The following is a 24,665-nucleotide window of genomic DNA, read 5'->3' as shown; positions in this document are numbered from 1 at the left end:
CTTTGGGAGACAGTTTGACAGGGCTATTTTTTGGTCATAAAGTCAGTTATTCTTTATACAACAATTACTCAATGAAAGCATACTATATACTACATACTCTGCTGGACACTGGGATATTGACAGTTTCTTAAAATATTAAACATATACTTATTATATGATCCAGTCATTCCATCCCTAGAAGTCGACCCACAAGAAAACGAAACATATGTCCATTCAAAAACTTGTATGCTAATCTCCATCAACACATAAGTAGATAAACAAAAGGTGGTATATCAATACAATGAAATATTATACCATGAAAAGGAATGAAGTACTGATACCTACTATAACGTGTCAACCTTGAAAACATTATGTTGAGCGAAGGAAGCCAGACACAAAAGGTCACGTATTGTATGGTTCATTTATATAAAATATCCAGAAGAGACAAATCTATAGAGACAGAAAATAGATTAGTAGTTGCCAGGGGCTGGGGGGAGGGAAAAATGGAGAGTGAGTATTAATTGGTACGGGGTTTCTTTTATTTTTTTATTAACATATAATGTATTATTTGTTTCTGGGGTACAGGTCTGTGATTCATCAGTCTTATATAATACCCAGTGCTCATTACAACACACACCCTCCTCCCCAGTGCCCATCACCCAGTTACCCCATCCTCCACCCCCCCACCCCCCCCGTACAGGGTTTCTTTTAGGGGTGATGAAATGTTCTGGAATGAGATAGTGGTGATGGTTGCACAACCTTGTGAATATACTAAAACCATTGAATTGTATACTTGAAAGGGGTGGATTCTATGGTATGTGGATTTTATCTTACCAAAAAACCCAGGAATGACCTATTGATACATGGAACTACATGGATGAATCTCCAAAAATTCTGCAGAGTCTATCAGACAGAAAAGAGTACATACTCAATGATTCATTTATAGAAAACTCTAGAAAATGCAAACTAAATTACAGTGACAGAAAGCAAATCAGTGGGTGCATGGGGATGGGGGTGGGGCAGGAAGAAGGGATTATAAAGGGGCAGAGGAAACTTTTGGGAGTGACAATATACTCACCATCATGATTGTGATGATGTTTTCATGGGTGTATACATGTTATTTTAGAAATAATACAACCCCTCTTCTGCCTTCCTGGGCCACCACCATCTCTTTCTGTGTGCATGTCTCTTTGTGATATTTCTGACAGAGCATAAAAAGTCATCTCTTAGGCCCCAAATATGAAAAGTTATTTTGTTTTATTCATTTCTGTTGATATTCTGAATCTTCATATTAGTGCTTTCTGAAAACAACCTATAAATAGGATATGGCAAAGACAAAGGGGGTGTTGTATCCTTAAATTTCATATTCTTCAAGCAGTTTTTAAAAGAGAATAGGCTTGGGGTGCCTGGGTGGTTCAGTCGCTTAAGCGTCTGCCTTCAGCTCAGGTCATGATCCCAGGGTCCTGGGATCGAGCCCCGCATCGAGTCTCTGCTCAGTGGAGAGCCTGCTTCTCCCTCTCCCTCTGCCCCTCCCCCCAGCTTGTGCGCACACGCTCTCTCTCAAATATATAAAATCTTAAAAAAAAAAAAAGTACTGCCTTCTGCCCACCCCGGATCCCTTTGACCCTGCTGTTCTTTTTTCCACCATGGCTCCTCTCGCCTTCTAGCATACTAAATCATTTACCTCTTATACTTACTGCTTATTGTCTCTCAGCCCCACTGGAACATCAGCTCCACAAGGGCAATGATCTTCATCTGTTTTGTTCATGGCTGTATCCCCAGTATTTAGAATCATGTCTGGCATATAGTAGGGACTCATTTGTTGAATGATTTACTCTCTTCTGTATCCCTAGCATGCGGAATGGTACCTGGAATACAGTGAAGGCTCAAGAGACGCCTGTTGAATGGGTTGGGGCAATAGTGGCACTTGGTGAGGACCCACAGCTCCTTGTGCAGCTTTCCAAGGACCCTTATTGGGTCCTTCATCATTCTGCATGGTGCCAGAACATGGAGGTTAAGAGGCCCCAACCTGGGAGCGGAGGAGAGGAGCCCCTGGCTGAGGAAAGAATATCAGAGGAGAATCTAACTGCACGTTATCTGCCACCAAGCTCAGCCCCAGGCAAAAGTCCTAAGGGCCCAAATAATTGGCTCCTCTCTGAAAGGCAAAGAAGCTGCTTCTTGAGTCTGCTGCCACGAATTCACGACTGTGTCTGGACAGCGTCTAACAGAGGCAGCAACCTGCCAGGGAGATTTCTGGAGACTTAGCAGGGGAGGCAGATGCTTTCTCACCCACATCTTGTTCATTCCCCGTGACGTGGAGGAAGCCAGCCTGAACAAATTGTACGTGTCACGGTCCCTGGCTTGCGGGTGGCGGGAAGAGAATTCACAGGCTCGCAGCTGTTGCCACAGCAACTGTGGCCAAAGGGGCAATCTTGGCAGCCAGCAAGCAGCAGGCAGAGAGCCGAGACAGAATTTTCCTTGTGCGCAAGAACAAGGGACAGACTGGGAAAGCCTCCTGATACTGTCCACACTTCCTGGGATGTAAGAAGCCTGTCCTGGAACTGAGGGATCAGGAGGGATCCACTCAGGGAAGCACAAAAAGCCGCGATGGTCTGTTGGGGGACCAGGTGCTCTGCTAGGGCTATGCGTTCTGGACACGGGGGTGTATTCAAGAACTTCAGGCCCCGTTTCTGAAGACAGGCTCGGGAGAAGACAGTCAACTCCAGGAAACTGAAATCTGATGAAAGATCTATCTTAAGTATCATGGCGCAGGGAGGAGAGGGATTGTCTGAAACTGCCAGGTTATGCCACACTGCAGGGCAGAGACAGGGGACCGGTGCCATCCTGCAGGAAGCTTTAAGCTCTTCTCAAGGGTGTTACCAAGATGAATTTACTACGATTTGGAGAAAGGAGGAGGCCTTCTTGACTGAATGTAGCACATACAACATGGGAACTAGACTACTGGACATGCTAGATTGGGAACCTTGAGAAGGCGTGACATTCCTTCCCCACAACATGAAAAATATAACCCAGCCAGGGAGTCCGGGGGCAGTGTGGACAATCACCATTACGACTCAGGAACTGGAGCAACTGGGGGTGGGGGTTTGTCCTTTGCTGTCTGCCTTAACCACCCTGCTAGGCCAATCTTGAAAACAGATGAGTTCTGGAATTAATTAGGGATGACAAACCAGGAAATCCATAAAATTGGTCTTTGCAAGTGTACTTCACAATGGGGTATGAGACTGGAAGGTTTTCTGATCATCCCTTACCTTACTCGGCATATGGCCACTGAATTGGCCAACTCACTGTTTTTCTGTATTGGCTCAATTTTGGCTCAAAACAGCAGTCTGCCTCTACTTGGCAGGGACAGCAGCTTAGCTTTATTATTCTGCTCCAGGGGATGTTTGCCAAAGAGGACGGGGATGGGCAAAATAGGTGAAGGGGATTAAGAGGTATAAACTCCCAGTTATCAAATAAATAAATAAACAAACAAACAAACAAATAAGAAACTAAGTAAGTAAGTCAGGGAGATGAAAGGTACACCATAGAGAAGAGAGTCAATAACGTCGTAATAACATTGTCTGGTGAGTACACTTCGCATGGTGGGCATGGCGTCACGTACAGAATTGTCAAATCACTATACTGTACACCTGAAACTAAGATAACATTGTATATCAATTATACTTCAACAATTAAAAACATTTTTTTAAAGATTTAATCAGAAAAAAAGAGTTGTAAGAATTTCAATGCGATAATTCAGTTATTTAAAAAAAAATTCTCCAGTGCTGTGCCATGTTCTGACACGTCATGAGTTTATACTGGGGGGTACAGATCTAGCTCATACATCATTTATTACATCAACAACTTAGTGACTGGGGATAATTTAGAAGCAATTGTGCCTAAAGCTCTGGCTTCCCTTGCTGCTTTTCTATCTCAGCCCGTTAAATAGGAAAAAGTTTAAGGACTGTCTGACAATAACCTTTCTGAGAGTCCAGTTACCTGGAGGAATCAGAGAAATTCTACCCGGGACACACAAAACTTTTTTACCGTCAAGCCAAAGTTTGGGGCCTAAAATGGGGGCCCCGAAATTAACTGGCCGCTCTGGGAGGTAGCACAAACATATCCTATTTGTGGGTAGAAGCCTCCCTTTCCTCTGGACTCTCGTCACTGGCGCAAGATATCTGATCTGGGCCAAGAGTAAAAGCAGAGCCACTGCTGGGATTCTCACTCAGAAAGTTGTGCAGAGATGCGGCATTCCAGGCTCCGTAGTATCTGCTCAAGGGACACACTTCATAGCTTCGGTGTTCCAAGAATGAGCTCGTGAGCAGGTGCATCCTTTGACTTGTCTGTCAGCCCCTACAGGGCCGTGGGGCTGAAGCCCGGAGTGGCTCCCACCTCAGTCAGCCCAGTTCCCACTTCCACTCAGCTCAGCACACATTTATGATCTCATCATTCTACTAAGTTTGGGAAATGATTTTTATTACACACTAACTTCTGGAAAATACTCAGTTTGTTTCGAGCCTCCCTTCTGGTCCGTCTATCTCGTGCCCTGTCCCTGTCCTTGTCCTGGAGCTGCAGTGCAAGCAGACGGCGGAACGGTGACCTCCCCACCTCTGCGAAGACAGGCTTTTCACACTGTACAGAGCCGGCAGCAGGCCGGGGATGGTGGGGTGGGGGTGGGAGTGGGGCCGCGGGTCAGTCTTCATCAGAGTCCCTGGGGCCCACGTACTGGCAGACAGCATCATAGTGAAGCTCCACCAGCTGATTCTCTCTCCGCAGCTGCACCAGAGCCCGGCTCCGTTCTCTGTCCCGGCCCAGCAGGTGGCCCACCTGGAGCAGTGGCGGGTAGAGTCAGCAAGGCCAACCTGGACGCTGGGACAGCCCCTGCATGGCCCCTGCATGGCCCCTGCCCACCCACACCCAGGTCTGAGACTCACCCTTCCAGCCTGTGGCCCCAGCACCACCATCACCCGGTCCTCGACCTTGGGGACCAGGGTCTCCAGCATGCCTTCCTTTATGCCTGCAGATGAGGAAAGGGGAGTGAGTGAGGCCCTCGGCCAGGGCCAGCCCACCCAGGGTCCTGTCAGAAGGCCTTTCCTGTATTGCCCAGAGCCACCCTGCACCCTGTTGACAGGTAGGGGTCCCAGCACCCCACTTCACAGGCAAGGACAACTAAGGAGCAGTTCCTAGAAATAACGATAAGAAAGGGAGCACTTATGCACAAAGATGGTGGGTGATGGCAACTGATCCCGTTTACTATGGGCGTGTCACCTGCCTGCCCTGCATGGGGAGTTCCGTACACATCCGTACGAGGCCCGGTCCTCAGAGGGAGAAAGAGCTCATTTTTATGCCAGTACTCGCTCATGGGGAAAGAGGGGCTCAGATAATCACCATCACAGAAGCGCCTCAGGTTCTGTCAGAAGATTCTGGGCCTTGCAAAATACCTGAACTCTGCCCAACCTCCCAGCCTTTGCCCACGCCAGCCTCTTGGTCGAAGACAGCCTTCCCACTCGGCCTCCGGGATGGTGACGACCCAGTGGTCATCCCTCACACTCACCTTCCAGGATCCGGCCTTCGTCTGTCCTACACACACAGGTATCTGGGCTGAGGACATCTTCAATCGTCATCTGGGTAGAGGGCCAGGGGGTGTGAGAATGTTAGAGTTACGGGGGCCTAGTCCCTGGGGGCGGAGGGGGCACCAGGTTGCAGGGTTCCCACCTTGGTGTTGTAATACTGGCCGCCCTTATGCTGCCTGTCCACAAAGCGCACGCGCAGGTCCCTGTGCAACCACTGCTGGCTCCGGGGGCCGGCCTTCTCACTCTTGGCTGCAGGCTCCTGTCTGTGGAAAGGGGCCAATGCGAGGCTTAGCTGCTCAGACGCACGTTCCGGTCCCCCCACCTCTGCGGCTGTGACACGCACCCAGAAAGCCATCCCCAGTTCCTTCTATGTGCCTGCCTTGCCCCGGAAGCCTTCTCTGACTGCTAGAACGCTTCCACAGCCTTGCTTTCTCCCCCTATCCCAGATGCCCAGGGTCCCACCGGTCAGGAAGGTGTTTCCGCTTCCTCTCTGGGTCCTCCTGCCGGCCGGGAAGGTCCTGATCCGGGAGGGCCTTCCATGATGAGGCTGTTCCGTTCTGTTGCCCTGGGGAAGTTTTGCTCATCTGGCCTGTGCAAGAGTGTGTGGAGAACCAGGAAGGAGCCTCAGTGTGCCATTCTCTGACCCGGCAGGCTACACCTCGGCCTCGGGCCACCTCCCACCTGCCTCAGTGTCCCCTCCCACCATCACAACTTTGCTGGTGCCATTAGAATGCTCTCCCCTTCCCCTCAACTGCTGCGGCTTCCTTCAGGATGCCTTCCTTAGCCACTCCAGCATGTGCTGATGGTACTGATCTGAGGCAACCACCTAGTGTGGGCTAGGGAAATCCGAGAGCTCTGTCAGCACCTATCTCCCATCTGCCAAACTGCCCCCATCCTGCTGCCATGCCTGGATTGCCTTCCTCCTTGGTCATGGCCTAGTCCCAGGTGCCCTCACACTCTAGAAGAAGAGAGGCTCATCACCTTGAACAGACAGACCTCCTGAGGATAGGCATAGGTTTCTATACCTGTTTTTTCTCTCTCAGAAAGAGGCTAAAGCCCCAGGGTAACTAGATCAATTTTTCTTCAGACTGAATAAACCATTTATCTTCGCTCTCACCCCCTGACCTCTGACCAGATGACACACCTGCCAGGCAGACCGCGGCCCCTCCCCTCTGCGGATCTGACACCCGCCCTCCCCCCAGCCTCGCCCCCCGAGACAGGCTCTACTGCCCCCCCTGGAATGCTTCTCCAACTCTCCCAGCAAGGTAGGAGGCTCACTCACTGAGATCCAAGCAGTTCTTGTCAAACTCCTGCTGGGAAACAGGCCGCAGGCAGTACTCACTAACAGTCACCATGCGGTTCCCCACGGCCAGGCGAACCACGGCCCGAACATTGTCAGGATCGAGGCCTTCTACCTGAAGTGTTGGGGGGAAGAAGTTAGGCAGGGGTTGAGAGGACTAAACCCACATTCCTAGGACCAAGCTATCCACTCTTACCTCCAATAGGCCTGACCCCTGTGTCTCCCCCACCAGACTGGCCCAAGGTCTGGGACTGGGCCTGGTCCATGTGTCTCCCCTACCAGACTGTGTGCCTTGGATATATTTTAAAGAATTTAAGTCTCAGGAACATGTGGCATATGGCATTCTCTCTCTCTCAGTTGGAAACTGAGGCCCAGAAAGGCCCAGCAAGTGGTTCTGAGTTACTGAGTGAGGCAGCAAGCCAGGCAGGCCTGAAAGACAAGGACTCCCATCCAGCCTTTCCATCAATTCCTCCTCCCTCTGACCCCTCACATCAATCTTCTCTGCTGCCTGTCTTGGGCTCTAGGCCTAGGGTGGTTCCTTACCTTCCCGTAGAGGCCTCGGTGAGGGCCGGAAAGAACCACCACAGCCCCTCCAGGCACCAGTCCTCGAGGCTGGTCTTCCTTATCCTTCTCTTGCTCCTCATCTGGCTTTGGTTGGTGGTGGGGGCCAGTGGAGACCAGGGCCTGGACCTCATTCAGGTTGGCACCCAGCCCTAACCCCTTCGGCCTCAGTAAGTTGACACGGGGCTTCACCACTCTGCAGGGAGCACAGTATACGAGCTTGTTGGGCCAGGGATACGGGGAGGGTGTGTGTGTGTGTGTGTGTGTGTGTGTGTGTGCGTGTGTGCAAGTCTTCAGTGTCCCCACTACCACCACCCAAATCCCACCCTGTCAACATGTCAAGAATATCCTTCCTGATCTCACATTAGGACTGTTTTTGATCTATAGAAATAGCAATTTCATTTGGTCCAACCTAATAACACACTGGATATACCATCTTTTACATATTATCTACAGTGGCATCTGAGGCAGATCCCTATAATCAAATACCCTAATATTTCTACAGGGGAAATCGTACAAATATTCACACCAAGCAGGAGAAATCAACTATAATATGCTCTCCATCAATTCAGGTCATGTTTGGCTACTAAGTGGTTTATGAAAAAAATGGTTTTCAGAATTCTTTGGAGTTGAAAACGGAGAAGGGATCCTAAGTCTGGGTGATAACAGCAAATGTCTCGTCTATGTTTATTTGGGACCAGGGCCTGCTATAAGTGCTTTATGTGCATAATTTCATGTAATTCTGCAACAGACCTGGGAAATCAGTATTATCACCATCCCCATTTTGCAGATGAGGAAGGTGATGCTCAGAAAGGTAACCTATACATAAACGGGATCCCGTTACAGAGTTTCAAAGGGCAAACAGGAAACTGAAACAGTAGTGGAAGGCTTACTGAGTTACTTAGGGTGGTGACATGCCTTCTCCCCGCCTGGATGGTTCTGGACGGGCGGTAACTCATGGGGGTCTTGTTCACTGCCCTGTCTGCTGCCCCCTGCCCCTACCCCAGAACTCACTGATTGAAGGTGCGGCCAATGCCCTCGCCAGGTTTCCAGCCCATGCCTCGTAACATGGCCAGCCCATAGGCCTCTACGGGGACTGCCTCGTAATCAGCTTCCTCTGGCACCTACAGGTTCAGCAGAGAAAGGATGGTCAGGCTGGGCCCATGGTGGGCCCTCAGAAGCACGTTTACTAACACCCAGCGGATGACCCTCAGTGCTTCTTTTCCAGTAAGCTCAAGGTTAGTTTTGATTTCCTCTTGCTGTCCCTCACTTTAGTCCTCCACATTGTCCTTCAACAAATAATTATAAAGCACCTATTCTGTGCCAGGTACTGACCTAGCTGATGAGGGTAAAGCAGTGACCAAAACAGACAAAACCCCCCGATCCTGCCCTGTGGGGCTGACATTCTAGTTGTAGAGACACAGAATAAAAAAAATACATAAAACAGGGTATGTCAGGTAGTGGTAAGTTATATGAAGAAAAATAAAGCAGATTGAGGGGATGCAGAGGGATGGAGAAGGGAATATCACTGAGTTGATATCTGAGCAGAGACCAGAAAGAGATGACAGAGGGAGCCATAAGGATGTGAGAAGGACGGGTAGTCCAAGCAGAGAGAACAGTAAGAGCAAAGGCCCTGAGGCAGGACAAGTTTGGTATGTGGGAAGAGCATCATGAAAGTCAACCTGACTGAAAAAGAGATGTGGAGGCAGAGAGGGGCAGTGAGAGATGAATCAGGAGGTCTGGGCTGGAGCTGCAGGAGGGTGGCCACCAAAAGGGGGCCCATGAGGAAGTTCCTGCAACAGTCCAGATGAGAGATGCTGGTGGCTCAGACCAGAGTGGTAGGTAGGTACTGGTGAAAAGTGGTCAGATTCTGGATGTATTCTGCAAAGGGAGATGACAGGATTTTGCTGAAAGCCTGCATAAGGGGTATGAAACAAAGAGGGGAGTCAAGAGTGACTCTAAGGTTTTTAGGCTGAGTGAGAGGAAGGATGGATGCAACTGTGACCCACTGAGATGCTGAAGGCTGGGGAAGGAGAGGAAATGAGAGAAATGAGGCCAAAGTGGGAACAGGATGGAAAGTGAAGTGAAGGTCTTTTTTTAAGATGAAAGAAACCAGAAGACAGCTGAAGGCCAACGAGAACAGTTCAGTCGAAAGAGAAGACGGTCTTGGGGCGGTAGGAGAACTAGGCCCCAAAGAAGCATTGCTAAAAAATTTGTGAATAAAGCGGTGAAAAGTGGGGTCCGTGGGTATGAAAGACAGACTTGGTTGCTTCTGTAGACACATCCCTCACTTCCCCTGTTATCTATCACTTCCCATCCTCACTCCCTTGATTCCTTTTTATCCCCCCCTCAATTCTTTATACTCACTTTAGACACACTGCAGGTTGCTTCACTGATGGACCCACACCACACTGACTCCCTGCCACCGTGCCACTGCTCCGGTTGTTGCTGCCATTAGTACTCACCCTGATCTTCCCTCACTCACTAAACCCGACCTGTCCTTCCAGGCCTCACTCCTACCACTCTGGTCTGAGTGGCCATCATTTCCAGCCTGTGCTACTGGTCTCCTTGCTTCCGCCTTTGCTGACTACTCTGTTCTGCTCACAGTAGCCAGAGAGATCCTGTCAAATCTTAAGGCTTGACCCCTCTCCGCTCAGAACCCTCTCATGGCTCTCATCTGGTCCACAAGGCCCTGCTTAGTTTAGCCCCTGCCACTTCTGACTTCGTCTCCCCCTCCTCCTCTTCACTCATTCCACTCTAGTTACACTGGTCTCCTTGGTGTTCCTCAAACACTCCAGGCTGAGTCTACCCTCAGGATCTTTGCATTTCCTGTTCCCTTAGCTCCTCATCTTACTCAGATAATCCCAGAATGCAAGTGTTTTCCACACCTCAGCATCTGGATTCATTTGTTAATGCTTCCAAAAAAGGACAGAGGGAGAAAGGGATAGGCAGCAGGCCTCTAATACACACACAGACTTTCCCTGCTGTGTGCAGAGAGGCAAGCCTAGCAGACAGGGCAAAGGGAGGCTGGGGTAGGAGGAGTTAGGGGCCAGCTCACTGTCTCAGCCCGGGGTTCGCTGTCTGCCCCTTCCCCGTTAGGGATGCATCCTTTCTGGATCATGGGGATAGCAAGCGTGGGGTCGACACCCGAATTCTCTCTCTCCTCCAGGGACTTCTTGGAGTCTAAGGAAGAATGGGAGGGAGCAATGAGGTCCCACCCTATCCTTCCATTTTCCTCCCCCTCTTCCTTCACTGGGGCAAGGCGAAGAGGGGATCACTCACCCTCAATGAGCTCCTTCACAGCCTGGGACAGCACCCCATCCACCAAGGCCTCAATATTTGTGGATGGCCCAGGGGCCTGGGTCGGTGGCTGCCTGCGATGGCCATTCTTGATCAAAGGGATGACGAGTTCCTTGGGGGTTTCTGAGGGCTTCACACTGATGTGGACACAGCGGCATGAAGTTGGGAGAGTAGCATGGTCAGTGGGTTCTGAGCCACACTCCTCCCTTCAGCGAAAACGAAAGGGCCAAACTCACCCCCCACCCCAGATGGACCACACCCTTTGCTCTCCTGTCAGGTCTCTAATGGTGCTTTGTTTGTTTGTTTGTTTTTAAAGATTTTATTTATTTATTTAATTGAGAGAGAGACAGTGAGAGAGGGAACACAAGTAGGAGGAGTGGGAGAGGGAGAAGCAGGCTTCCCGCCGAGCAGGGAGCCCGATGTGGAGCTCGATCCCCGGACCCTGGAACCATGACCTGAGCAGAAAGCAGACGTCTAACCAACTGAGCCACCCAGGCGCCCCTAATGGTGCTTTCTTTGGATTCTCTCCCTCACCCCCAACTCTTAAATGTCAGTGCCTTTGAGGAATCAGCCTTCAGTCCTGGACCCTCTGCTCATCCCAAGACCCACATCCATGGCCTTCACAATGACTCAAATCACCATCTTCAGCCCAGACTCTCCCCAGATCCAGGGTTCACATCAATCTCCTGGATGGTTGATTTTCTTCTGGAAGCCTCTCCCTCTGACTCTCCTTTCTGAACTAAGCTGATGATGGTCTCCCCCAACCCGAATCTGCCACTCCACCCCGTTCCCCATACTAGTGAAGCTCCACCGCTTCAGCTGAGACACTAGGGGTCCTGTCATCACTCCTTCCCTTCTCTCAGAACGCACACACGTCAGGGTCCTCAAGTCCTAAAGACACACCCTCTCAGGAATACATCCTCTTTTCTCAAACGCCACGGCTGTCAGGCCCAATTTCCCCACCTCTCCTGTTCCACACTCCCGCCTTCTCGCCTCCACGAGTTTTCCCAGGCTGTGCTTCAGGCGTTCCAGACCACCGCCACCAAGACAATCAACTCAGATTCCACCCTCCCGCTTGCACCCACCGAACCGAATTCTAAGGGATGAAAGACCCGGCGCTTCACCTTTGCAGCTCCCTCCCTTCCACGGTCTTTAAGAAATCCTTCTCCTCTGGAGCCGCACCCGCGTCGTCCGCGAGCCGTCTCCGGGCAGATGTGCGATTGAAGCTGAACGAAATTGGGGCAGCGGAGGCTCCTACCGGCCGCAAAGCACCCTCTTCAGCATCCGCCATCTTGCCCCTCTTTCCCAGGCGAGTGCGCTGCTTGCTGGGAAGTTTAGTTTGGGTTCAGTTTGAGCGGGGCCAGACAACGAGCGCTAGAACTACCTTTCCCATAGAACACTGCGGCATCGGCGGGCGAAGGTGAAAAAAGGGGCCTTAGGAAGTAATTGTCGCTCTTTTCACTTCATAGGAGTGCGTTGCGCCAAGCATAAAGGGAAATGTAGTTCTTGGGTGAGGTAGGTGTGGCAGAGGTGGATTCGTTCTTCCTTCCTATAGGAGGTCAACAAGTATTTATTAATTACCTACTGTGTGCACGTTACTGTGCCCTACTGGTATGGGAAATGTAGATAAAATACATCATTAAGAAAAAAATCTGTGAGTGCCAGTTGTGTACAATAACAAATAGACATTTAAATGGTGCCTACCGATGCCAGATTTAATACACAACAAGCTCTGGATTCAAATATTATTAAAATAGACATCCTCCTTTCTAGAGGCTGATAGTCCAGTGGGGAACAATAACACTTAAACAGATATTTTATATATATATATATATATATATATAGTTGACCCTTGAACAATGCAGGGGTTGGGGGGCCAATCCACTGCCCCCACAGTTGAAAATTTGCGTGTAACTTTTGACTTCCCCAAAACTTAACTACTAACACCCTACCATTGACCGGAAACTTTAATGATAACATAAACAGATTAACACATATTTTGTTTCTTACATGTAGTATTATTTTTGTTTTGGGGGGTTTTTTGTTGTTGTTTTGGTTTGTGTTTTTTTTTTAAGATTTTTTTTATTTATTCATTTGAGACACAGAGATACAGAGAGAGAGAGAGAGAGCATGAGCAGGTGGAGAGGCAGAGGGAGAGGGAGAAGCAGGCTCCCCGCTGAGCCAGGAGCCCAATGCGGGGCTCGATTCCAGGACCCTGGAATCATGACCTGAGCCGAAGGCAGACGCCCAACCATCTGAGCCACCCAGGCGCCCCTGTTGTTTTGTTTTTAAGTAGGCTCCACGCCCAGCGTGGAGCCCAATGTAGGGCCTGAACTCACAACCCTGAGATCAAGACATGAGCTGAGGGTGCCTGGGTGCTCAGTTCGTTGAGCGTCTGCCTTCAGCTCAGGCCATGATCCCAGGGTCCTGGGATCAAGTCCCACATTGGGCTCCCTGCTCAACGGGGAGTCTGCTTCTCCCTCTCCCTCGCCCCCCAAACCTGTCATGTTCTCTCTCTCTCTCAAATAAATAAATAAAAGAAAATTACGAGGAAGAGAAAATACATTTATAGTACTATACTGTATTTATTGGGAAAAATCCTGGTATAAATGGACCCATGCAGTTCAAACCCATGTTGTTCAAGGGTAAACTGTAGTTCCTACTGTTACCCAAAACTGGGTTCGCCTCTTGATGGATATGGAGCCAAAAGACACATCCAAGCAAAGAATAGGAAAAGATAAGGTTTTACCTGCCACGAGTGAAAGAGAATACTGGAGATATTTCCCAAAGCAGTGTCTCCTTCAGCAACAAAAAGTGGGTGAGTTTTAAACTAAAGGTGCATATATATTCATGGAAGGGCTTGCAAAATAGGGAATTCAGCATGGAATTGGGGCAAAAGTCATCTTAAGGGGACTGAACCCAGGTCTTAAGTTAATTGAAGACACAAGAGCTGGCAAGGGTCAGCATCATCAATTCTCTGGCTCCAGATGGTCCAGTATTTGAATGCTCAAAGGGGCTTAAATCCTGCAAAGATGACTCAAGTGTCAATCTTTACTTTTGAATCAGCACTGGGAGTTTTACCATGATTTATTGTCCCTGATATGCTTAGGCTATCTCCTGGCCTGATAATGTCTGTTTGTTCTCACATTCTTTTGTTTCCTTCAAATCATTATCTACTGAGGTCTATTCTGCAATTTCAACGCATCTCAGGAAGTTCTGCAAGAAATGTGCTTTGGGTAAGTAGTGCTGGTCAGGCATAGATTACAAGATGATCAGGGGCCTAAAGTGACTTTTCTCATGTCATGAAAGCTATGCCTCATCTTTTTTTTCCCAGGGATCCCTAACTATTTCTGCTTATACTACCAACATTAAATATATTGTGAGAGCGAGGTTCTAAGGCTTTGAAAGATTAATGGGACAGATTCCTCTTGTGTAGGACCATAAAGAGATAGGGAAAATGAAGGGGCCCCATGAAGGGCTGCTTTTTTGCCCATTTTCCTGCTTCTATTCTTGCTAGGACCAGCACACCTGCCTTACATATTCCTTGTAATACAAATAATGTATGTTCTCTTTGTAAGGATCAAGGAGTTAACGATTTCTTTGGAGTCTTCCAGCACAATAGATAACTTTTTATTTTGTAAAAGATTTTATTTATTTATTTGACAGAGAGAGACACAACGAGAGAGGAAACACAAGCAGGGAGAATGGGAGAGGGAGAAGCAGGCTTCCCGCTGAGCAGAGAGCCCGACGCGGGACTCGATCCCAGGACCCTGGGATCATGACCTGAGCCGAAGGCAGACACTTAACGACTGAGCCACCCAGGTAGCCTACAATAGATAACTTCTAAGAAATGACTAGGTGAGGCCATCATGTGTATATTCCAGACCACCAGAGCTAGACATCTTGATGCCAAGACTCCCTAACTCCAAGGAATTAGTGACTTATGGAGGACACCTGGACCCTTTTAGTTCTGACCAGTTTCTGGGTGCCTGAGAGGACACTTATATCAGACCACAATCCTCAATAAAAGCCCCAGACCCAAGCAAAAACAAGACACTTTCCTTTCCTTTCTGAGTCTCCCAGACACTGTATCTGCACTCTCTCTATATCTTCAGTAAACTCTGCTCTTACTTCCTCTTGGCTCACATTTGATTTCTATCCTGTATGAAGCCAAGGACTCTCTTGGCTGGTCCTGCGGGACCCCCTCTGGGTCCTCAGACCCAGCCTGCCTACATCATTAAGAGCTTGTAAATCAGAAGACTGATACTTAAATAGTCACCAGAAAGAATATTAGATATCTGCAAACAATTCATCCCAAGGAAATCATTAAAGATGTGTGAAAAGATTTTTTTTAAGTTTATTTAAGAAATTTCTATACTCGGGGCGCCTGGCTGGCTCAGTTGGTGGAGCACGCGACTCTTAGATCTCAGAGTGGTGAGTTCGAGCCCCATGTTGGGTGTAGAGATTACTCAAAAAAATAAAATCTTTAGGGGCGCCTGAATGGTTCAGTTGGTTGAGCATCTGGCTCTTGATTTTCGCTTAGGTTGTGATCTCAGGGTTGTGAGATCGAGCTCTGCATGGGTTGCACGCTCCAGTGCGCAGTCTGCTTGGGATTCTCTCTCTCCCTCTCCCTCAGCCCCTCCCCCAGCTTGTGCACTCTCTAAACAAACAAACAGATAAATAAAATCTTTTTAAAAAATAAAAAAATAAAATCTTAAAAAAAAGAGAAATCTCTACACCCAATGTGAGGCTCGAACTCATCACCCTGAGATGAGGAGTCACATGCTCCTCTGACTGAGCCAGCCAGGTGCCCCACAAAAAGATTTTTTTTTTAAGATTTATTTATTTATGGGATGCCTGGGTGGCTCAGTCGGTTAAGTGTCTGCCTTTGGCTCGGGTCATGATCCCAGGGTCCTGGGATTGAGTCTGCTTCTCCCTCTGCCTGCCGCTCCCCCTGCTTGTGCTCTCTCTCTCTCTCTCTCTCTGACAAATAAATAAAATTAAAAAAAAAAGATTTATTTATTTTAGAGAGGCGGGGGAAGGGCAGAGGGAGAGGGAGAGATAGAATCTCAAGCAGACTCCCCAACAATTGGGGAGTCCGACTTTAGGCTCAATCCCCCGAACCCCAGATCGTGACCTGAACTGAAATCGAGTCAGCTGCTTAACCTACTGAGCCACCCAGGTGCCCCCAAAAAGATTTTTATATGAGATTCATCATAGTATTATTTATTGTAGCAAAACATTGAAGACCACTTAAATGAACAACAGAAGGGGACGGGATGAATAAATTATAGCACATTCCTTGGATGGAACACATATACTAGAAACTTTAAATGTGAAGCTATAAATATACTTAAATGAAAGTGGGACATAGTCAAAATGTTTGGAAAGTAGAATAATATGATGGGTCAGAGAGCGATCTTGAAAACAGGAAGCACAATAATCAAACTCGTGGCCATGTTTCCAGGCTTAGAGGCCCTGGGCATCCTTAAAGATACCCAGCAGATAAAGACTACAAAGCAGCTTTTATAAATGTCAATCTAAATAAAGAGGCCAAACTGAGGCAAGCTCAAAAAGATGAGTTTATTTGGGAATATCAGAGAAATTGCCATTCTTACACCCAAACTGTAGCAAGCTACAGATGAGTCCCAAATTCCAATTCCTCTATTTCCAAATAAACTCATCATTGTGAGCTTGCCTCAGTTTACCTCTTTTTTTTAAAGATTTTATTTATTTGAGAGAGAGAGAGGGAGAACACAGAGGAAGAGGGAGAGGGAGAAGCTGACTCCCGCTGAGCAGTGAGCCCAATGCGGGGCTGGATCCCAGGACTCTGGGATCATGACCCGAGGGGAAGACAGACGCTTAACTGACTGAGCCACCCAGGTGCCCCAAGTTTACCTCTTTATTTAGGTTAATATTCCTTGGAGTCAGAAGTGGGATCCAAAGGAGATGACCCCCGAAGAATGATGATCCAGGGAATCAAGTGACGTACCCACACGGAGCCCCCTGCACTAATCACTTCTGTGAGTCACGGTCTACTTCCCGGTTTGGTGAGTCTCTTTTAGGATTCTGAACTCCCTCCCTTCGGTTCAGCTTTCCAACTTAATTCAGGATCTGTTTAAGACTTTTTTTTTTGGTCATACTCCTCTTAGTGAGTACTAGTTTGTTTGGTGAGTACTCCTTTGTTTTATTATTGGGAGCACATCAGAATTTTGGTATAATTCCTTTGGAATTCTTGGGAGTGTTAAAAAGAAAGCCATAGGCCCAAGGTGGAGTCTTTTGTCCTCAGGACAGCCAACCAAGAATTAATTGCAAAGCCCCCTTCTTAACTAATCCTAGTCCCGGCTATTCGAATACACCTCCAGACCATCCTATAGTCCTCTAAGAACGCGAAGATCTCGCTCCTCATATTACATCCTTAGGCCCCCACTGCGGGGGGGTGGTGGTGTGCAAATTCATGATTGGGCTCCTAAACTTTTCAGGCTCCGCCCTCTAACTGGCCTCTAAACTTCAACCCATATCTGACATTTCGATCCCGCCCCCTGGCGTTTGTAGGCTCCACCCCCTAGAGTGGATTTTTTTTTTTCCAGGCCCGCCCCTCAGCCAACTGCCCGCCCCCAACACTCTCCAGGCCCCACCTCCTCAGAAATGCCTTGCGAAGCCCCAGTGACAGGGATAACCATCCAGCCCTGCACCCACAACTAGCCATGCAACATTCACCCAACGCAATAACTTTCCCAGGGTCACCTCCTGGAGGAATAGTCTAGGATAACGCCAAGGCTCCGCCCCCTCGAAGCTCCCTCCAAGCCCCGCCCCGCCGCCAGTCACACCCATTAGCCCCACCCAGGGGAGTAACTAACAATCCCGGGTCCGCCACTTCGGAATCCGGCTCCACTCAGACCGCGCCCCCCGGGAGGCCCCGCTCCGCCCCCGACACGCACCCGCGTTGGGGCGCAGGCGCAATGTGGCGCCCGTCCTGCGTACCAGCGCCGCCACGTCGGCCGCAGCTCGGGCCGCCAGGGGGCGCGCGTCCAGCCGCGCCAGGAGCTGCCGGGCTCTGGGGCCCGCCCGCAGGGGAAGGCCCCGGCCTGCGCGGGTGGAAAGAACAGGTCAGCACCCGCCCGAGCCTCGGCGAACCCCCACGCTCCCCGACGTCCGAAACCTAGAATGCCCCTCAAGATCTTCGGAGCTCCCCCGGCCACTCTCTCCATAGTTCCGGAGGTCTCCCACTGCCCCTCCCAACTCCCGCGACCCCCGACCATCGCGGGTATGCCCGTGGACCCCCGCCTGCGCCCACGATATCCCTGGAGAGAGCTATCTGACCGAAGTATTCCTGGACACTTCCCAGCACCCTGGGACTATCTCTGGAGGTCTCCGACTGCCCCTTCATAACCCCAGATTCCAAACTCTTCCCGCACAGTAGCGAGAGGGACCCCGATTCCCCCAGATGTCCCGACAGAGGACGGTCTGCCCCCGCTGTGGCGCCGGCAACCCCGATTCCCCTTCCAGATATCCTAGGCAACCTTGATGGCCCACGGAGCTCCAGTTGCCCCTCCATTTATACCCAGAGGCCCCCCCGCCTAACCGCCACCCCCCCCCGCAATTCACTACAGACCCTGAGTGCCCACAGGTGTCCCCAGTGACCCCAAGGCAGAGCCCTGTGGCACATCTCCCCGGAGACTCCTGAGAGCCCCCGGGTCTGGTGCGCAGCCCCGCGGTGCGGGTGCGGGTGCGGGTGCAGGTGAGGGTCGGGGACCTCGAGCCCAACGCCGGCCGCCCGGCGCCCGCCCGCCACTTGGGCGCCAGGGCTGCTTTGTTTACCACCTGTCGGAAGGAAAAGGTGAGGAGCAGATAGACGGGGCGAGGGGTGGCAGGGACGCGCCCAGTCACCCCCTCCCCCGTACCTCCTCTGCTCCCCCTAGGGTCCGTGGCGCCCCCCGCGCGCGGCTCCATGACCCGAAGTCCGCCGGGTGGACGCAAGGCCGCCAGCGACGCGTTTGGAGCTCCTGGGCGCGCTCACCTGGCGACCCGCCTGGGCCTGGATGCGGCTGCGGCCGGCCGGTCCCGTGCCCCGAGCCCCGACCCGCGCGCTGACCTACCTGGCCGCCGGCAGGGAGGCCTGGCTGTGGGAGCCAGCGCGAGCGCTTGGCCTCGCTCTGCCTCAGGCGCCGCCTCTGTTCGCCCCGGAGCCTGGGCTGGGCTCCTTTTTCCACCCAGGAGGGGTTGTTAGTCCACGAGCGAGAAGGGGAAGTCGAGGCCCAGAGAAGTTAAGGGCCCCGCCCGAGCTCTGACAACTAAGAACGGGGGTGCAGAAGTGGAGCCCACGTTTACCAGGGAATTCTGCAGCCTGTAACGAGCTTTGCTCATAGTAGGGCGGGCACTCAGTAAACTTGCAGTGAATGTTTTCTACTTGGGAAATGGAAGAGTCTGTCGGGCTGGGCGGCTGTGGGCGGGGTGGGGGGTGCTTGGAGCCTTGGGGGCCATGGGAAGGTTTGGGGCCCTGAGCATGATAGGGCTGGGGGACTCCAAAAGCCGGGAAGGGCAGGTGCCCTGGAGAGTGGAGGGGCGGTAGGGGCCTGCACTCCAGGAGGCTTTCAAGGCCCCTGGGTGGGAGGGGTCGCCAGCCAATGAGAGGGGAGAAATGAGGCCCCTCTTAGGTATTGAAAGTGGGGGGTGGCCTGGAGACAGAGGTCCCGAGGGGGGGAGCCCTTGGGCACAATGCTACTGTAGTGGAAGGGGGAATGGGGTGCAGTGAGAGACAGCCTGTGACCACCACTTTGTAGAGGAAGAAACTGGGGCCACAGGGGCTCAGACACTTACCTGTCCGGGACCCCACAGCCAGCCAACGACAGCACGGGCCTCAGGCGGCTTACCCCCAACAATCACTGGGGCTGTGACTGTTTCACTATGGACACTGTGGACACTTTCACTGTGGACACACTGTGTCCTGACGTCCATTCTGGGGGGCCGGGCAGCCTCTCTCATCCACCTTTCAGGGGCTGGGTGTTGTCCTAAGTGAGAGGGGGTGAATGGTCCCTGCTTCCCTTCCTCCTGGGATCTCTTGGCCCTCCCACCTCTGACCTGACCTTGTCTTGGGGGGGTGGGGGGCGGAATACACTGGACCTCATTCACTGCTCTGCCCTGTTCTTATGCCAACCACCTGGGGATGTCATAGTTCCCCAAATTTTGTGCACTGTTTTTCCCACCATCCTTCCTTTGCCTGTGCTGTGTCCTCTGTATAGGAGCCCTTCCCAGGCTTTTGTCCACCTGAAACAGGACTTCATGTTACCAAGACCCAGTTTTAAGGCTTCAATATTCCATTCATCTATTTCTGAAAAGAAATGCAGAAGATGGATGATGGGCTATGTAGAATTGTAAACCAACGTGCTTCTGTCTGTGAGGAAGAGTCTAGGCTGATTTATTTTCCTGAGTCTTCTCAGGAGAACTGAATTGAGGAGAAAAACCAAGGCTGATCCCTAGGCTCCCATGTCCTCTTCTTCAGTGGGAAGCCTCCCCATTGTCTCCTCCAGGGTCCAGTCCCCTTGAACTTCCCTTGAGGACTTCCCCAATCCTGCAGGGTAGTGCTGGTCACTGGGGTCACTGGCCTTTCTCAGCCTCTGTCTGGCTGTACTGGGATCTTTGTCTGGCTGCCCACATCTGTCCCAACCTGAGTTTGGTGTTGGGTAGGGGAAAATTGAGACCCTCTATAGCACAGTTCTCCGTAGAATTCTCATTCCTTTATGTATTCTGTGGACATTCTCTAACACCTAGTCAGAGCTCAGCCCCATGCAGGGGCAGCTGGGTCCATGGGGCTGAAACAGCCCCGGGCTCTGCTATTAGTAGGCACCCTCTCTGGAGGAAGAGGCTCTACTGGATTCCTACACAGACATAGACAACACAATGTGGTCAGGGCTGGGAGTGCCTTTCTTATAGGTTTGTATTGGAAATGTATTTCTCAAAGTAGGAGGGTACATCCAATTTTGTTTAATAGTTACCTCAATTTATTACTTTTAGACTTTCAGCCTTATAATATGTGGGCCTCCATTTGTGTTCTCACCCTGGGACTCACAAATGTTGTGGGATAGGCCCGGTCAACCTCAGAAACAAAGAGGGAGCACACAGATTTCAAAATTTGACATGCTACAAAGACACAGTAATAAAAAGAGTGTTGGACTGGGCATGGCTTATAGACTAATTAATGAGAACTTGGGGTTTTAGATAGGTATATATAGGAACCTGAGACATAATGTAGAGGTGGCACTACGAATCAAATGGAAAGGATGGAATCTTTGGTATACGGTGGGAGAATCAGCTCCCTCTAACCTCAATAGGATACCACCTCCCACCCACTAGAGTGGCTACTATCAGGAAAATGGTAAAGAACAAGTTCTGGTTAGGATTGGGACAAGTTAGAACTCTTGCGCATTGCAGTGGGAAGGTAACATGGTGCAGCCACTGTGGAAAACTGTTTGGGGTTCCTCAAAAAGTTAAATGTAGTCTTACCATACCATCCAGCAATTCCGTGCCTAGATATATACCCAAGAGAATTGAAAGCAGAGAATCAAACAGATACTTGTATGCGAATGTTCATAGCAGTACTATTCCCAATAGCCAAAAGATGGAAATAATCCAAATGTACATCAAGGGATGAATGGATAAGCAAAATCTAGTATAAACATACAATAGAATATTATTCAGCCTTAAAAAGGAATGAAATTCTGGCACATGCTACAACATGAATGAACCTTGCGGACACTATGTCGAGTGAAATAAGTCAATCACAAAAAGGCAAATAGTGTTTGATTCCACTTTCGTGATGTAGGCCAATTTATAGAAACTGAAAGTAGAATAGAGATTACTAGTAGTTGGGGGGAAGGGGAATAGGGTGTTATTGTTCAATGGGTAGAGAGTTTCTGTATCCATGGATGAAGCAGGACTGAAATATTTTTTTTTTAAGATTCATTTATTTATCTGAGAGAGCACTTGTGAGCAGAGGGAGGAGCAGAGGGAGAAGGAGAGAAAGAATCTCAAGCAGACTCTGCTCTGAGCATGGATCCCAACTCGGGGCTTAATCCCATGACCCTGAGATCATGACCTGAGCCAAAAATCAAGAGTTGGACACTTAACCACCTGAGCCACTCAGGCACGCCAGGACAGAAATATTTAAAGGAGGGGGGGCGCCTGGGTGGCTCAGTCGTTAAGCGTCTGCCTTTGGCTCAGGTCATGATCCCAGGGTCCTGGGAACCAGCCCCGCATCGGGCTCCCCGCTCTGCGGGAAGCCTGCTTTTCCCCCTCCCACTCCCCCTGCTTGTGTTCCCTCTCTCGCTGTGTCTCTCTCTGTCAAATAAATAAATAAAATCTTTTAAAAAAATAAATAAATAAAGGAGGGGGGGCTTTTATTTAAAGCTTAGATCCAGGAAGTTGGCAAAGAAGGAGTGAGGCTCAAATCAGTGAATAGGTAGGATTTATGAGGTAGATTAGCCTAAATCAAAGAGTGTGGGGCCAAAATGGAGATAATAAGAATACATTTAAAAAAGAATACATTAATGTGGAGATGGTCTTAAATCTCACAATGTGACAGGGTCAAGAAGGACAGTGATTGATTTATTTTTTTTAAAGATTTTATTTATTTGAGAGAGAATGAGAGAGAGCGAGCACATGAGAGGGGGGAGGGTCAGAGGGAGAAGCAGACTCCCTGCCGAGCAGGGAGCCCCATGCGCGACTCGATCCAGGGACTCCAGGATCATGACCTGAGCCGAAGGCAGTTGCTTAACCAACCGAGCCACCCAGGTGCCCCAGGACATTGATTTAAATAATTTTATGGGGTGTGGCTATGAGGGAGTTCTACTCAAATCCAGGAATGCAGTGCTAAAACAGGGATTGGCTTGGGCGCCTGGGTGGCTCAGTCGTTAAGCGTCTGCCTTCGGCTCAGGTCATGATCCCAGGGTCCTGGGATCGAGTCCCGCATCGGGCTCCCTGCTCGGCGGGAGGCCTGCTTCTCCCTCTCCCACTCCCCCTGCTTGTGTTCCTGCTCTCGCTGTGTCTCTCTCTGTCAAATGAATAAATAAAATCTTTAAAAAAAAAAAAAAAAAAACAGGGATTGGCTTAAATCCATGAATGGAGTGAACCTAAGAGAGGGTAATTGGCTTAAATCTATGAATGGGACAGGGCTTAAAAGGATTTTGGCATAAATTCATAAAGGGGATGTCTAAAATGGGATTGGCCCACCACATCTTGTAGTAATCAACATTAATTATGCTGGAGTGGGATTAAGAGGGGATTGGTTTAGATTCATGAATTGGGTGTGGCTATGAGAGGAATGATAATAATAAAAGATTGATCCCTTTCCTGTAAGATGAAGAACAAGAAAAGGATCTTTTATCCAACATTGAATTGGAGGTTATGGGCAATGCAGTAAGACAAGAAGAAATAAAGAACATACAGATGGAAAGAAGTAAAACTATCTTTATTTCAGACATGATTATTTATGTAGAAAATCAGGTGGGATCTCCAAAAATCTTCCAGTACTAATAAATTAGTTTAGCAAGGTTGCGGAATACAAGATCAATAACCAAAAATCATTTGTATTTCTGGGGCGTCTCGGTGGCTCAGTTGGTTAAGCAACTGCCTTCGGCTCAGGTCATGACCCCAGGATCCTGGGATTGAGTCCGCATTGGGCTCCCTGCTCAGCGGGGAGTCTGCTTCTCCCTCTGACCCTCCCCCCTCTCATGCTCTCTCTCTCTCAAATAAGTGAATAAAATCTTTTAAAAAAATCATTTGTATTTCTATATAGGCAATAATCTGTTGGAAGTTGAAATAAGAAAATACCATTTACAATACCATCATATATGTAAAGTATTTAGGGATGAAGATGACAAAAAAGTGCAAGACATGTACACTGAAAATTATAAAATGTTTGGAATATTTAATATTACAATATTAATAAATAAATAAAATTTAGAAAAAGAAATGCAAAGAATAAAACAACTTTAAATACTCAGGCACCCTTACATTGGATATAAATTTTATACACACAAAAATAATTTTGAAACATACTTCTTTACATAAAATGGTTTTTAAAAAATGGTTTCATTCAAGGGCACCTGGGTGGCTCAGTTGTTTAAGTGTCTGCCTTGAGCTCAGGTCATGGTCCCAGGGTCCTGGGGTTGAGCCCTGTGTCTGGGCTCCCTGCTCAGTGGGGAATCTGCTTCTCCCTCTCCCTCTGCCCCTCCCCCTGACTTATGCTCATGCACGTGCTCTCTCTCTCTCAAATAAAATCTTAAAAAACAAAATGGTTTCATTCAAAATAGATCATAGACCTAAGTGTAAAACCTAAACCTATACAATTTCTAGAAGTAAGAATAAGAGAAAAACTTTGTGACCTTGGGTTAGGGAAAGATTGTGTAGACAGGATATCAAAAGGAAAATCCATAAAGGAACCAATGGATTAATTGGACTTCACCAAAATTCAAAACTTCTGCTTTTCTTTTTTTAAAGATTTTATTTATGTATTTGACAGACAGAGAGATTGAGAGAGAGAGAGATTACAAGCAGGGAGAGTGGCAGGCAGAGGGAGAGGGAGAGGGAGAAGCAGGCTCCCCAGTGAGCAGGAGCCCGATGTGGGGCTCGATCCTAAGACCCTGGTTATCATGAACTGAGCTGAAGGCAGATACTTAACTGACTGAGTCACCCAGGTGCCCCAAACTTCTGCTTTTCAAAAGACAATGCAAATCACTCTTCTTAAGAATTGTATCCATAATATACACATAATGCCCCAAATTTAATAATACAACCCCATATAAATAGGCAAAATATTTGAACACATGCTTTATCAAAGAACATATATAGATGGCAAATAATTGTGTTGACAATGTTCAATTATTATTAGTCTTTTGGGTAAGCCAGTGAAAATCATGATGAAGAACCACTGTATACATATCAGAATGGCT

General features: G+C 49.1%; 1 protein-coding gene and 1 long non-coding RNA gene across 5 annotated transcripts; one reads left to right on the top strand and one right to left on the bottom strand.

The window, feature by feature from the left end:
• Positions 1 to 3,533: 3,533 nt before the first annotated feature.
• On the bottom strand, positions 3,534 to 18,925 carry GPKOW (G-patch domain and KOW motifs). Of its 4 annotated transcripts, none has more exons than XM_078064979.1 (13): positions 18,816 to 18,925; positions 17,658 to 17,804; positions 11,841 to 12,265; positions 10,699 to 10,853; positions 10,475 to 10,599; positions 8,431 to 8,540; positions 7,399 to 7,612; positions 6,838 to 6,970; positions 6,018 to 6,144; positions 5,698 to 5,818; positions 5,537 to 5,606; positions 4,917 to 4,999; positions 3,534 to 4,809 (listed from the first exon to the last, which is right to left on the bottom strand). In XM_078064979.1, the coding sequence occupies exons 3-13, from the start codon at positions 12,005 to 12,007 to the stop codon at positions 4,675 to 4,677; spliced, it is 1,440 nt and encodes a 479-aa protein (XP_077921105.1). In that variant the 5' UTR covers positions 12,008 to 12,265; positions 17,658 to 17,804; positions 18,816 to 18,925; the 3' UTR covers positions 3,534 to 4,674. The 4 variants fall into 4 exon arrangements, with proteins under 4 accessions (XP_077921105.1, XP_077921103.1, XP_035946615.1 ...); XM_078064977.1 differs by having other exon boundaries at positions 18,737 to 18,877; XM_036090722.2 differs by lacking the exon at positions 17,658 to 17,804 and having other exon boundaries at positions 18,816 to 18,908.
• LOC144380560 (uncharacterized) lies at positions 17,735 to 19,122 on the top strand. Its single transcript, XR_013444734.1, has 2 exons — positions 17,735 to 17,825; positions 18,639 to 19,122. It is a non-coding gene; the product is annotated as an uncharacterized LOC144380560 (long non-coding RNA).
• The last annotated feature ends 5,543 nt before the right edge of the window (positions 19,123 to 24,665 follow it).

This window comes from Halichoerus grypus, chromosome X, assembly GCF_964656455.1.
Source record: "Halichoerus grypus chromosome X, mHalGry1.hap1.1, whole genome shotgun sequence".
NCBI classification, from domain to species: Eukaryota; Metazoa; Chordata; class Mammalia; order Carnivora; family Phocidae; genus Halichoerus; species Halichoerus grypus.
The sequence above is the reverse complement of the archived record's forward strand: the minus strand, read 5'-3'. Positions and strand labels throughout refer to the sequence as shown.